The sequence below is a fragment of the Urocitellus parryii genome, chromosome 3, assembly GCF_045843805.1.
Source record: "Urocitellus parryii isolate mUroPar1 chromosome 3, mUroPar1.hap1, whole genome shotgun sequence".
NCBI classification, from domain to species: domain Eukaryota; kingdom Metazoa; phylum Chordata; class Mammalia; order Rodentia; family Sciuridae; genus Urocitellus; species Urocitellus parryii.
The window spans coordinates 153622185-153636121 of NC_135533.1; the positions used below are offsets into that span (position 1 = coordinate 153622185).

The 13937-nt window shown below is 38.7% G+C and overlaps 1 protein-coding gene across 1 annotated transcript in view; it reads left to right on the top strand.

Annotated features, from left to right (window-relative positions):
* Positions 1 to 13937, top strand: part of LOC113199521 (sodium/glucose cotransporter 1-like) — a 68933-nt gene that overhangs the window by 35021 nt on the left and 19975 nt on the right. Inside the window, exons 9-10 of the mRNA XM_077796468.1 lie at positions 10301 to 10436; positions 11787 to 11894. Of these exons, the coding sequence (XP_077652594.1) occupies positions 10301 to 10436; positions 11787 to 11894 (244 nt within the window). The remainder of the gene's footprint in view (positions 1 to 10300; positions 10437 to 11786; positions 11895 to 13937) is intronic.

Genomic DNA, 13937 nt, shown 5'->3' on the forward strand with positions numbered 1-13937 from the left:
CTACATCCTGGGAACAAATCTTTACTCCTCACACTTCAGATAGAGCCCTAATATCCAGAGTATACAAAGAACTCAAAAAATTAAACAATAAGAAAACGAATAACCCAATCAACAAATGGGCCAAGGACCTGAACAGACGCTTATCAGAGGAGGACATACAATCAATCAACAAGTACATGAAAAAATGCTCACCATCTCTAGCAGTCAGAGAAATGCAAATCAAAACCACCCTAAGATACCATCTCACTCCAGTAAGATTGGCAGCCATTCTGAAGTCAAACAACAACAAGTGCTGGTGAGGATGTGGGGAAAAGATACACTTGTACATTGCTGGTGGGACTGCAAATTGGTGCAGCCAATTTGGAAAGCAGTATGGAGATTTGTTGGAAATCTGGGAATGGAACCACCATTTAACCCAGCTATTCCCCTTCTCTGTCTATTCCCTAAAGACCTAAAAAGAACATGCTACAGGGACACTGCTACATCGATGTTCATAGCAGCACAATTCACAATAGCAAGACTGTGGAACCAACCTAGATGCCCTTCAATTGACGAATGGATAAAAAAAAATGTGGCATTTATACACAATGGAGTATTACTCTGCATTAAAAAATGACAAAAATCATAGAATTTGCAGGGAAATGGATGGCATTAGAGCAGATTATGCTAAGTGAAGCTAGCCAATCCCTAAAAAACAAATGCCAAATGTTTTCTTTGATGTAAGGAGAGTAACTAAGAACAGAGTTGGGAGGAAGAGCATAAGAAGAAAATTAACATTAAACAGGGGTGAGAGGTGGGAGGGAAAAGGAAAGAGAAGGGAAATTGCGTGGAAATGAAAGGAGAACCTCATGGTTATACAAAATTACATACAAGAGGAAGTGAGGGGAAAGGGGAAAAACAAGGGGGAGAAATGAATTACAGTAGATAGGGTAGAGAGAGAAGATGGGAGGGGAGGGGATGGGGGATAGTAGAGGATAAGAAAGGCAGCAGAATACAACAGACACTAGTATAGCTATATGTAAAACAGTGGATGTGTAACCGATGTGATGCTGCAATCTGTATACGGGGTAAAAATGGGAGTTCATAACCCACTTGAATCAAAGTGTGAAATATGATGTCAAGAACTATGTAATGTTTTGAACAACCAACAATAAAAATTAAAGAAAAAAACAAACATTAAAAAAAGAAAAAAAAGAAAAGAAAATCTCCTTCAATATCTTTCTTTAGTATTCTGTAGTTTTCATTGTCAAGGTCTTTCATCTCTTTTGTTAAATTGATTCCCAAATATTTCTGAGGCTATTTTGAATGGGATAGTTTCCCTAATTTCACTTTCACTTGATTCATCACTGATGTATAGGGATGCTATTAATTTATGCCTGTTAATTTTATATCCTGTTACTTTGTTGAATTCATTTATGAGTTCTAGAGGTTTTCTTGTAGAGTGTTTTAGGTCTTCTAAATATAGAATCATGTCATCAGCAAATAGGTATAGTTTGAGTTATTTTTCATTTTGTATTCCTGTAATTTCTTTCTTCTGTCTAATTGCTCTGGCTAGAGTTTTAGGGACTACTTTGAATAGAAGTGGTAAAAGAGGGCATCGTTTCTTGTTATAAGTTTTAGAGGGAATGCTTTCAATTTTTTATAGTCTGATGTTGGCCTTGGGTTTAATATATATAGCTTTTACAATGTTGAGGTATGTTCCTACTATCCCTAGTTTCCCTAGAGTTTTTTGTTGGTTTTTCCAAAATATTTTTAGTTGTAGACAGAGACAGTACCTTTATTTTATTTATTTATTTTCATGTGGTGCTGAAGATCAAACCCAGGGCCTCACACATGCTAGGCAAGCACTCTACCACTGAGCTATTCCCCAGTCCCTTTCTAGTGTTTTGAATATGAGTGGATGCTGTATTTTGTCAAATGCTATTTCCGCATCTATTGAGATTATCATATGATTCTTGTCTGTAAGTCTATTGATGTGACAAATTACATTTATTGATTTCTGTATGTTGAACCAACCTTGCATCCCTGTGACAAACCCCACTTGATCTTGGGTCACTATCTTTTTAATATGTTTTTGTATACAGTTTGCCAGCATTTTATTAAGAATTTTTGCACCTATGTTCAGCAGGGATTTGGTCTGAAGTTTTCTTTCCTTGATGTATCTTTGTGTGGTTTTGGTATCAGGGTGATACTAGCTTCATTCACTTACTTTGAAAGGGTTTCCTCCTTTTCTATTTTATGGAGTAATTTGAGGATTAGTGTTATTTCTTCTTTGAAGATCTGGTAGAACTCAGTTGATAATCCATCTGGTCCTAGACTTTTATTTTTGGTAGACTCTTGAGAGCATCTTCAATTTCATTGTTGGAAATTGATCTGCTTACATTTTCCATGTCCTCCTGATTCAATCTGGGTAGGGCATATGTCTCTAGAAATCCGTCAATGTCTTCAAGATTTTCTATTTTATTAGAGTACAAATTTTCCAAATAGTTTCTTATTATCATCTGTATTTCAGTAGTGTCCATCATGATATTTCCTTTTTTATCATGAATTTTAGTAATTTGAATTTTCTCTCTTTTTGTTATCTTGGCTAAGGGTTTATCAATTTTATTATTTTTTGAAGAACAAACTTTTTATTTCATTGATTTTTTTGAATTGTGTCTTTTGTTTCAATTACATTGATTTCTGCTCTGATTATAATTATTTCCTGTCTTCTACTGCTTTGGGAGTTGATTTTTTCTTTTTTTCCTAGAGCTTTGAGATGTCATTTATTTGGTGACTTTCTGTTCTTTTCATGAGTGAACTCAACGCAATGAACTTTCTCTTAGAATTGTCTTCATAGTGTCCCAGAGACTTTGATATGCTGTGTTGTTATTCTCATTTACCTTTAAGTATTTTTTTTATTTCATCTCTATTTTCTTCTGCTCTCCATTGGTCATTCAATAGTGTATTATTTAGTCCCCAAGTGTTATAGTAGCTTCTATTTTTTATTTTATCATTGACTTCTAATTTCATTCCATTATGATCTGATAAAATGCAAGGTATTACCTTTATTTTTTGTATTTGCTGAGAGTTGCTTTGTGGCCTAAGGCACAGTCTATTTTAGAGAAGATTCCATGTGCCACTGAGAAGAAAGTGTATCAGTCATTGATAAATGGAATATTTTATATGTCTGTTAAGTCTAAATTATTATATTTTTAGTTCTATAGCTTCTTTATTTATTTTTTGTTTGGAGAATCTATTAAATGGTGAGAGAGGTGTCTTAATGTCACCCAATATTATTGTGTTGTAATCTATTTAATTCTTGAAACTGAGAAGGATTTGATGTACGTAGGTGCTCCATTATTTGGGGCATAAATATTGATGATTGTTATGTCTTGTTGATATATAATTCCCTTAAGAAGTATGAAATATTCTGCTTGGTCCCTTCTGATTAACTTTGGCTTGAAGTCCACTTTATCTGATATGAGGATAGAGACTCCTGCTTTTTTATGAGATCCATGTAAATGATATGTTTTTTTCCACATCCTTTTACCTTCTGTGAATGTCTTTGCCTATGAGGTAAGTCTCTTGGAGAGAGCATAATGTTGAGTCTTGTTTATTAATCCATTCTACCAGTCTGTGCCTTTTGGTTTTTTTTTGTTTGTTTGTTTGTTTGTTTTATCGATGAAAGCAGCAAAGAGGTGTTTATTGCGAGCTAGCTCGGTCCTCTGCACGCACACACAACAACTGGTGACACTGAGAGGCCCTGAGCCCAGGGTTTGCAGTAGTTTTATACATTCTTTGGAGAGGGCAGGGACTTCACATACATCATAGCAAATCATCACACACCGAGGGAAAATCAAATAACAACTGTAAAACATGATTAGAACATTCACTGGTGGGAACAAGTTGGGTAGGGGTGATTGGTCAGTACAAAAGGGGTATTCGTTTGAACTGATTGGTTTAAGCCAAGAGGGGTGTACTACATGGTTTGCTGAACTACATGGTTTCCCAATATGTTATCAACCACCATAAACTACTGGGAGGATCATCTGGCATCCCAGGTATTTCCCTGCCTCATGCTGATTGGTGACTGCTAGGGGGCTGCTATGGATCCCCACCTAGCCTGACTGAGTCAGGGACACCTGGGGCAGCAGATCTCTCCTGTAGATAAACAACTTAGCAAGGTGGGAATGTGCCTAGGAGTGCTCTGTGGGTTTTTCCAAGGACAAAGGCATGTCCCTTCCTTGGACAGGCTTTGCTCTGAAATAGAGGCTGGTTTTTCATTCCCCCCTTTGCCTGGAAACTTGGGAACCAATCATGGTTTCCACAGTTGGGGGCCTATTTGGGCAGGCTCTACATCTTGGTAAACAGAAATCCTCAGGGGACAGTCTTCAACTTCCCAAACTCACTTAAAATTGGCCTTCTAGATCCAACCTGACTCGATTTACCTATCTACACTGCCTATCCATTTCTGGCTTTATTTCCCCTAATTTTAGAAAGTTTATTGCTGTAAGGAGAAGGGGTGAGAAGGGGCGATGGCTCCTTCTGGCTGCTTCAGGCTGAAAAGGGGTGTTGAGGGGCTCGATGAGGGGGCTCAATGACATGGGGGACGATGGACATTGTGGGGGACGACGACATGGGGGACATGAGTTCCCTTTTAGAAGTCAGTTCCATTTGAGGTCTGGTTGGGGAAAAACAGGTTGTCATCTGGGGATGGGTGCTTCGGCCGGATTTTTTATCACCTCTCGATCAGGGTGTCTGGGTAGGCTTATTAGGGGGATCCCAGATGAGCCCCCATATGTTATGCTCGAATTCAGGACCCCCAAAGGCCACCAGAGATCCAAGATCGATGTAAGCAGCAAAGAGGTGTTTATTGCGAGCTAGCTTAGTCCTTCGCATGCACACACAGCAACTGGTGACGCTGAGAGGCCCAGTCTGTGTCTTTTGATTGATGACTTTAGGCCATTTACTTTCAATGTTATTATTGAGAAATGATTTTTATTCCTGTCATTTTGATTTGATTATTAATCTAGTGTATAGTCCTTCCTTTGCTGGTTTTTACTTTTATTTTTTATTTTTTCTTCATGAAATATTTTGCTGAGAATGTCCTGTAGTGCAGGCTTTCTAATAGTGAATTTTTTTTAACTTTTGTTTAACAGAAAGGCTTTACTATATTGTCAAATATGAAGCTTAATTTTGCTGGGTATAGTATTCTTGGCTGGCATCCCTTTTTTAGCTTGGTATATATTATTCCAAGACTTCCTAGCTTTAAGGGTCTGGGTTGAGAAATCAGCTGAGATCTGGATTGATTTCCCTCTAAATATAACCTGTCATTTTTCTCTGGCAGCCTTTAAAATTCTATCCTTATTCTGTATGTTATACATTTTCATAATAATGTGACTTGGTGTGGGTCTGTTGTAATTTCATATATTTTGGATCCTGTAAGCCTCCTGTATTTGATTTTTCATTTCATTCTTTAGGTTTGGGAAATTTACTGATATTATTTCATTGAAAAGATTGTGCATTCCTTTGATTTGTATCTCCAAGTCTTCATCTATCCCAATAAATTTTAAATTTGGTCATTTTAGGTTACCCTATATTTCTTGGAAGTTCTGTTTATGGTCTCTTAACATCTTTGCTCCATGGTCAACTTTATTTTCAAGATTACATATTTTGTCTTCATTGCCTGAAACTCTGTCTTCCAAGTAGTCTAGTCTGTTGGTGATGCTTTCCATTGAATTGTAAATTTGGTTTATTGATTCCTTCATTTCTAGCATTTCTGCTTGACTTTTTTCAGAAACTCTCTTTATTGAAGTGATCTTTCACTTCCTGTATTTCTCTCTTATTTCACTTATTATACTGTCCTTACTTCACAGATCAATTTATTTATGTGCACTCTATACTCCTTCTCTGACATTTCTTCCACTGTGGTGCCAATGGATTCTCTTATTGAAGTATCTTTGTTTGTTTAGAGTGATCTGTTCCCTTGTTATTTTATGTTATTTGTGTGTCTACCTATCTAACAGAGTGGATCTGAGGCAGTAGAGTTTCTACCATGTGGACTTATAGTGTCCCTGAAGGTACCTCACTGTTTAGAGGGAGAAAAATAAAAATAACAACCAGTGCAGACTATAAAGAATTAAACCAAATAGGACTGGTTATTATGTCTACAGTGTTAATTATCACAATGAACAGAAATGTTATGGTCAATTATTGTTTTCATAAGGGTTTACAATTTTCAGTGGTGGACAGGGACAGAACAGAAGTGTTGTAGAATGTGATGATTATGATGGAGAAAGAAAGAAGATAGAAGTAAAAATTAAAGGAAGGATGAAAGAGAGAACAATAGAGATTGTTAGCAGAAGGAAAGAGAAAAAGAATGAAGTGAAACAGATAAATGGGAGAAAAATGTATATAAAGAGAAAATGTTTTAAATCAGAAATAAAAATAAAAGAATACAAACACAACTGAAATATACTAATCAAACATCCTAGTTCTCAAAATACTGATCCTTGCAAACTAGCTGGCTTCAGAAATGCTAGAAATGAGAAAAAACAAATATGAATATGTATAGATGTCCATAAACCATTAAGGTCATAAATAAACAGAGAAAAGAATTGTTTCTGTTGGAGTTCAAAAGATTCTCAGCTTCCCGTCTCAGGTGTGTCTGGAGTGTGATGCTTGCTCCACCCTCAGGGTGGGGTTGCTGGAGTGAGAGAGGTAATTTCACAGAACTCCTGGAGTTTAGGGTTAGGTAGCTCCAGGTTCTTCACTGAATGCCGATTGGTCTGGAGATTTAAAATCAGCACACCTCTAGGGCCCAGCAGTTTCTGGTCCATGCTGGAAGACTGAACCCCAGAGACATCCCCAGGGATCCACTCATGGTGGAAGAGCCAATTCTTAGTCCACTGCATCACCCGCAGACTGGTTTCCTGATATGGTTCAGTCTCCAAACTCTTTCCCCCCTCACCCTTTCTAAATCCCAGCCAGGCACATCTCCCCGACCCATTTTTTGCAAGCAGTCAGATTGGAGGGGGTGGGGAAGAGCCAGGTCGGTTTCCACAACCAGTAGTCCCCTGTGTAAATCTCTCCCCATGTTTGATTTTCTTCTGGTCACTTAGGAACACTCTATGCCATGCAGTGTGGGTTTTCCAAGCCTATACTTCAGGCCAAATTCAGTTTTGCCAGGAATTAGCTCCCCTAGCTTCTGGTCCTGCATCACAGCTGCAAAATTGTCCCTTCTCTGTACTCCACACGCAGCCAGGAGAGATACAGCTTCTTTGCCGTACAAGGATATTGTGCAGCATGCTTTTCAGTTTAGTCAAGCAGTGTCTTTGATCTCTAAAATCTCCACACCCAGACATGACTCAGGCCTCCTAAAAATGTGGGTTCCTTTAATTCCCTCCACTTTGCTCATGGAAGGACTGCTCTGGCTGGTGCCTCCAGCCATGGCAGCAACTATGGCTCTGAGGATTTCTTCCTTATTTTATTATATTTGGCCTCCTGAGTCCCCAGTCTTTGAACGTTCAGTATTAAATTCTAGTAAAGTACCTCCCAGCTTTTTTTGTTTCTGAGAAGGTATCTCTCTGCTTTTTTGGTTTCATGCCATGGAACAGCCAGGAAAGCAACCTTCTCTATCCTGACATCTTGAACCACCCCCACCTCACTAGATATTCAATCTGTTGGCATCTTAATCTTGGAACTCCCAGCCTCTAGCATTTCTAACTTGTAAATGAAATGGTTTAAGAAAAATATTTTTTATTCTTTTTGGAGTGCTAAGGATAGAACCTAGGGCATCCCACATGCTAGGTGAAGCAAGTAACTGACAGACAATTGTTAACTGTTTTGCCCCCCACAAGTTGTTCTCCACACCCTAATACTGGGGAACTAGAGGCACTTTGATCACTGAGTTACATCTCCAGCCCTTCTTAATTTTTATTTTGAGACAAAGTCTTGCTAGATTTCTCATGCTGGCATCAAATTTACACTTCTCAGTCTCCCAAGTAGTTGGGATTTACAGGTGTGTGCCACTGCATCTGCCTTCATCACCATTTTTAAACAAGAATCCTTCCCTTCCCCTACTTTGTAATACATTAAAATGTGACGAAGTGCTTATGAATTTTTTCTTCCTTTCTTATTTCATGGTGCTGGGAATTGTTAAACCAGGGCTTGCTAAGCCTGGTTCAACAAAATTGCTCTACCACTGAACAACATCCTCAGCCCAGTGCTTAGGACTTTCCATGTGGAATGATTTAATGTCCTATGTCACCCTTTCTTCTATATAAGTGTCACATTTCTACTATTGCCCTGCTACTACATAGCCTCCATAAAAGACCATCTCTTTTCTGCCCAGGCCTAAGGATGACAAAGAACGTCAGCATATGTGCTCTTCACCTACTCAAGCTCCTCTCCACCAGAGGCCAACAACCGGCTGTCTGTGAACATCACAAGAATCAGTATAAGTCATATGAGTCAGGATCACCTTTGGGTTCTTTCCTCTATTAGTAAAATAATGCACTTCTAAAGTAAACATAAAGAAGAAAATGAAAATCTTACATATTAATCCTCTTACCCCAGGATTAACCACTATTATTCTTTGGTTTATTCTTATGGACTTTTTCTAGGTACCAGGTCACAGTAAAGATGCTATTTTGTATCCTGTGCTTTTGAATCACTATGGCCATTTTTTCGTTTTATTTGAATATTCTTCAAGAGCATAATTTTTTATTGGTTCTTTTTAGTTATATATGAGGGTAGAATCCATTTTGAGAAAATTATACATGCATGGAATATATCTTATTCTAATTAGGGACCTGATGTACACAATAGTGGGATTCACTGTGGTGTATTCATGTAAGTACATAGGAAAGTCATGTCAGATTCTTTCTACTGTATTTCCTATTCTATCCTTCTTCCTTTTCCTTCATTCCCCTTTGTCTAAACCAATGAACTTCATTATTTCCCTCTGTCCCCCTTATTGTGGGTTAGCTTCCACATATCATATAAAATATTCACCCTTTGGTTTGGGGGAACTGGCTTATTTCACTTAGCATGATAGTCTCCAGATCTATTCATTTACCAGCAAATTTCATAAAGTCATTCTTCTTTATGGCTGAGTAATATTCCATTGTATATATGTAACACATTTTCTGTATCCACTTATCTGTTGAAGCACCTAGCTTGCCTCCATAGCTTAACTATTGTGAGTTGTGCAGCTGTAAACATTGATATGGCAGTGTCACTGTGGTATGCTGATTTTAAATCCTTTGGATGTATTCCAAGGAGTGAGATAACTAGGTCAAATAGTGGTTCCATTCCTAGTTTTTTGAGAATCTCCATACTGCTTTCCATTGAAGTTGCACTAATTTGCAGTTCCACCAACAATGTATGAGTATACTCGTTTACTCACATCCTCACTAACATTATTGTTGCTTGTATTCTTGATAATTGCCATTCTAGTTGAGGTGAGATTAAAATTTCAGTGTATTTTTAATTTGCATTTCTGTAATTGCTAGGGATGTTGAACATTTTTTCATATATTTGTTGACTGTATTTCTTCTTTTGTGAAGTGTCTGTTTAGTTCCTTTGCCCATTTATTGATTGGGTTATTTGCTTTTTTTGGTGTTAAGCTTTTTGAGTTCTTTGTATATCCTTGAAGTATCTATCTATCTGAGGTACAGGTTGCAAAGATTTCTGTAGGCTCTCTCTACATAAAGAGCATAATTTTAGTGCATTGTTTTGATGCTCTGAACCATGTCTGTTTTCTTTCCTAAGTGCTTCTCTACCTTCTGACCATATCATTCCCTTTAGCTTGACAGCATGTTGCCTCTTCCAGCCCAAGAACCATGAAATAGGGCCTGAAATATCTCCTGGGAGAGTCTGCACTTATGGTAGTTTATTTCATTGTAGATGAATGAAGTTGGTCTCTGTCCTGAACACCCAGGAGCCCACCTTTGCTTTGATTGATGTCACAAGGATCCCTTCCTTATACCGAGCAGAGATAATCTGTGGCCTCCAGAATGGGACATCTTGCAAGCTCTGCACAGCTATGATTGGTACACAATGAGGCCAATATAACATACATCATCCCTTCCTCTCTGGCAGCTGTGCACTGGGCAAAATGCGCACATGTCTTCCTGGCCCTGGATGGCTCAGAGGTGTCTGGATGAGGAGTGAGCAGTTTAGCAAAAACCCACCAGAGGGCACATCCTGCTGTTATAGCAGGTCACAATTGTCCTAATCCATGCCAAGGTGGCCCAGGGTTTATATACTCTAATAGAGCCATCTTTCACCTTACCCACCTCTGTTTCCTTGACAGATTTTTATCCAGAGATGCCTGGCAGGGAAGAATATGTTTCACATTAAAAGTGGCTGCATTTTGTGTGGGTACTTGAAGCTGCTGCCCATGTTCCTCATGGTGGTTCCAGGAATGATCAGTCGCATCTTGTTCCCAGGTAAATTCTTGATTCTCATGTGTTCACTCACAGCATTAGCTTCTCCTAAATTAGAAATCTAGAAAATATTTGGGATTATCAGGTTTCCCACAGTATACTGGTTATTGAAGTATTCTCAATTACTTCTGTGGGATGCAGCTGAGCAGAAGTCTGGCACAAAGTGTGGATATTCCAAGCAAGACAGAAATTCCATGGTGATACATTCAGGCAGGGAAGAGTAAGCCTCTGATAGGGGCTCAGCTATGACTTTGAGACACAAGTCTGCTAAAACTTTGAGTTGCTTTCACTGCATCGCAAACATCATGCTGGGCATGCACTGTGTACTTTGTGCTCTGCTGGGATCTCACAGATGCTGTCACTGCTTCTCATAGCCCCAGGGCCAGCCTTTCATAGCCTCATTAAACTCATGAGGCACATTGGAGGGAGCTTGATACAGCCCCAAAGTAGGCTGACTCAGAATGAGGCCCATATTCTTTGCCTTAAATACTATTAAAGCATACCTATTTCCCCTAATAAGTAATCATAATTCCCATGAACGTATATTATCCCCATTTCAACTTAGTTTTACTAGCTTATCCTGTAATGAGTCTGTTTATTCATTAAATTTATGGTAGCACTTACTTTGATAGGTGCAACCACAGGGGCAAAGAAGGTGACTTCCAGGGGAATCTGTCTCTACACAGTGCTTTTGACAAGGCTAAACAAAATGGAGAATGCTTTTTAGTGCTAAGTAGTTGTGTAATAGACATCTCTTACACTAACCCATCTTCAGTGTACCTAAGATATATCTCTTTATCTTAATTTCTATCTTAATTCCTTCCCAGTTTTAACAGAGAAGATTCTCAACACTCCCTGATTATGTTTTAAACTGTCAAGTAGAGATTTTGTTAGACCTTGTGAGTGGTGCTTTCTCATAAATTAGAAAATAGGCCCTTCTGCCTTCCAAGACCTATAGTCCCAAGTTATTACTCTGAATGAACACCCCTATCAGCACCAAGAGAGAATGGTTATAGTTGGTAACATGTTAATATATGGCAAATAATCCATCCACTTTACTATCATCTTGATGGGATCATTGAAAGACTTATTAAGGTCTTGTGACTTGATTTGGGTCATGCAGTCAATCAATAAAAACTCCAATCCATTGACTCATAGGAACCTGAGTCCTAACCCTTTCTTCTATCCTAAGCCCCCAAGAATTTAGGATCCTGGATTGGAACAGTCACCAGTGAACCAAGGATCTAATATCTACATGTGAATATGTGATTCCTAATTGGCTTCCCTTACCCTAAGCTCAGATTTAGAGCTCTAAGACCAGCATGTTGGTGTTACTTTTGCTTCTTTTTGCAGATCAAGTGGCATGTGTTGTACCTTCAGAATGTCTAAAGTACTGTGGCAGCAGATCCAATTGCAAAGCCATTGCTTATCCAAAGCTGGTGATAGCAGTGCTGCCTAATGGTAAGAAACAAACCCTGCCACTGAGTGCCATAGAAACCCCATGATTGGGGACTGTGCCTTTAGACTACATGTGGCCAGTTAGGAATGAGGGTATCAGGGGTGGGCTTCTTTATAAGCCAACCCATCACTCTGGGTAGAAATGCAGGCTTCAGGCTGAGAGGGACATTAGGACAATGGAAGCAACCTTGCTTTCCATAACAGAAGGAATCAAGGCTTCCTCCTCTTCTCTTCACACACTAGTAGTACACATCTTCTGGGAGGCACAACCTGCCCCTACCATTGGCATTACTCACTTTACCTACTAAATGCATTTGTTTGCTCATTCTTTCAAAAAATGGGCTCTATAGTTCCTCAAAAGTGGAACTCCTTGGTATTTATCCTAAAGAATTAAAGTCTTCATACTACAGTGATAACATTCATCCCATATTTATAGCAGCACAAGTCACAATAACTAAATTATGGAACAAGCCTAGGTGTTTATCAATGGATGAATAGATTTTAGAAATGTGGTATATATACACAATGGAGTTTTATTCAACCATAAAGAAGAACGAAACTGTGTCATTTGCAAGAAAATGGATGGAACTTGAGAACATGTTAAGTGAAATAAGCCAAATCAGAAAAGCAAGGGCCACGTTTTCTCTCATATGTAGAAGCTAGAGAGAATAAATGAAAACAGATGTCAGGGAGATCTCATGAAAATCTAAGGAAGACCAGTATAGTAGAGTAAAGGGACCAAAGAGGGAGTTGTGGAGAGAAATGGGTGAAAACTGGGAAACAATATTGTCCCAGTCATATTGTTATAACATGTGCATGTGTGGATATATAATAGTGAATCCTACCATTATGCATAATTATGATGCACCAGTAAATATGGGAAAAGAAAAATGAGCTCCATGCTGTAAAATGTGTTATTCTAAGCCATGGCAGTGTAAAGACAAGCCAGACTAGTCCTGTCCTCAAAAAGCTCACTGTCTAGGATACAGGCAGTTACCTAACAGTCAAATGACTTTCATTGTGAGGTGGTAGTGAGCTCAAGCATTTATCTCATTTTCTTCCCCAAATTTCATTAAAATGGCCAAATGGATATTTTTTTTTAATTCTGTGTCAACTCTGGAGAACAACAGGTAGAAAAGGTTGAGATGTTTCCATAAAACACAGGATAGATGGAATCAGGTGGAGGGAAATACTGACCTTCCTAAAGTGCAGGACATGAGTTGTCTGAACTCTCAGCTGACTCTCTGAAAATGCCTGAGCCTCGAGCAAACAGGGCTGTGAGTGACAATGGGCAGTTGAAGGAAAATACAAGGACCCAATCTATATCTGACCTGCCCCAAATGGCCCACTGAGGACAATTTGGGTATTGCCACAGTGGGCCTCCAGCTTAGGTCCTGGTTGTCCTTAGGTTCCCCAACAGCACATAGAAAAGAAATCTTCAGATGGAGCATTTACTGTCCCTGCCACATGGTGGCTTTCCAGGTAGCAAATAAAAGATTGTGAGATTTATAACTGACATTTGTTAGCACCTACTATATATTGTACATTGTGTCAACCCATCTTTACTTAGTTTATCTTAATCTTAACTATAACTTTGTGTGGTGAGACATCATATCCTCAATTTATAGATGAGGACACCAGGGCACAAGGAACTTAATGACTTCTATAGTTTGAACATTCCCTAAAGAACTGAATGACTTCTATACGTTTAATGGTCCTTAAGCCTCTGGCTCCTCACCTTTAAGGAGGGCAAGCAATGGTGTCCATCTCTCAGCACTGTAGAGAGAATAGTACAGGATGATGCCTGAAGAGATGTTCTTGCACAGAGAAACCATACAAGATACCAGCTCCCATTTTTATATGAAGACACAGCAGAGGACTATTAAGTCTTGTCACAAAGCAGGAAATAATATAACACAATAATCTATATTTGATGGAATTAAATCCATGTAAATTTTGAATTCTTCATAGGGGAAAATTTAGTATTTCGGAAAGTTCTTTAGGAGGCCTAACTCTCAAGACATGGTCAGAGAACTGAAAGTCCAG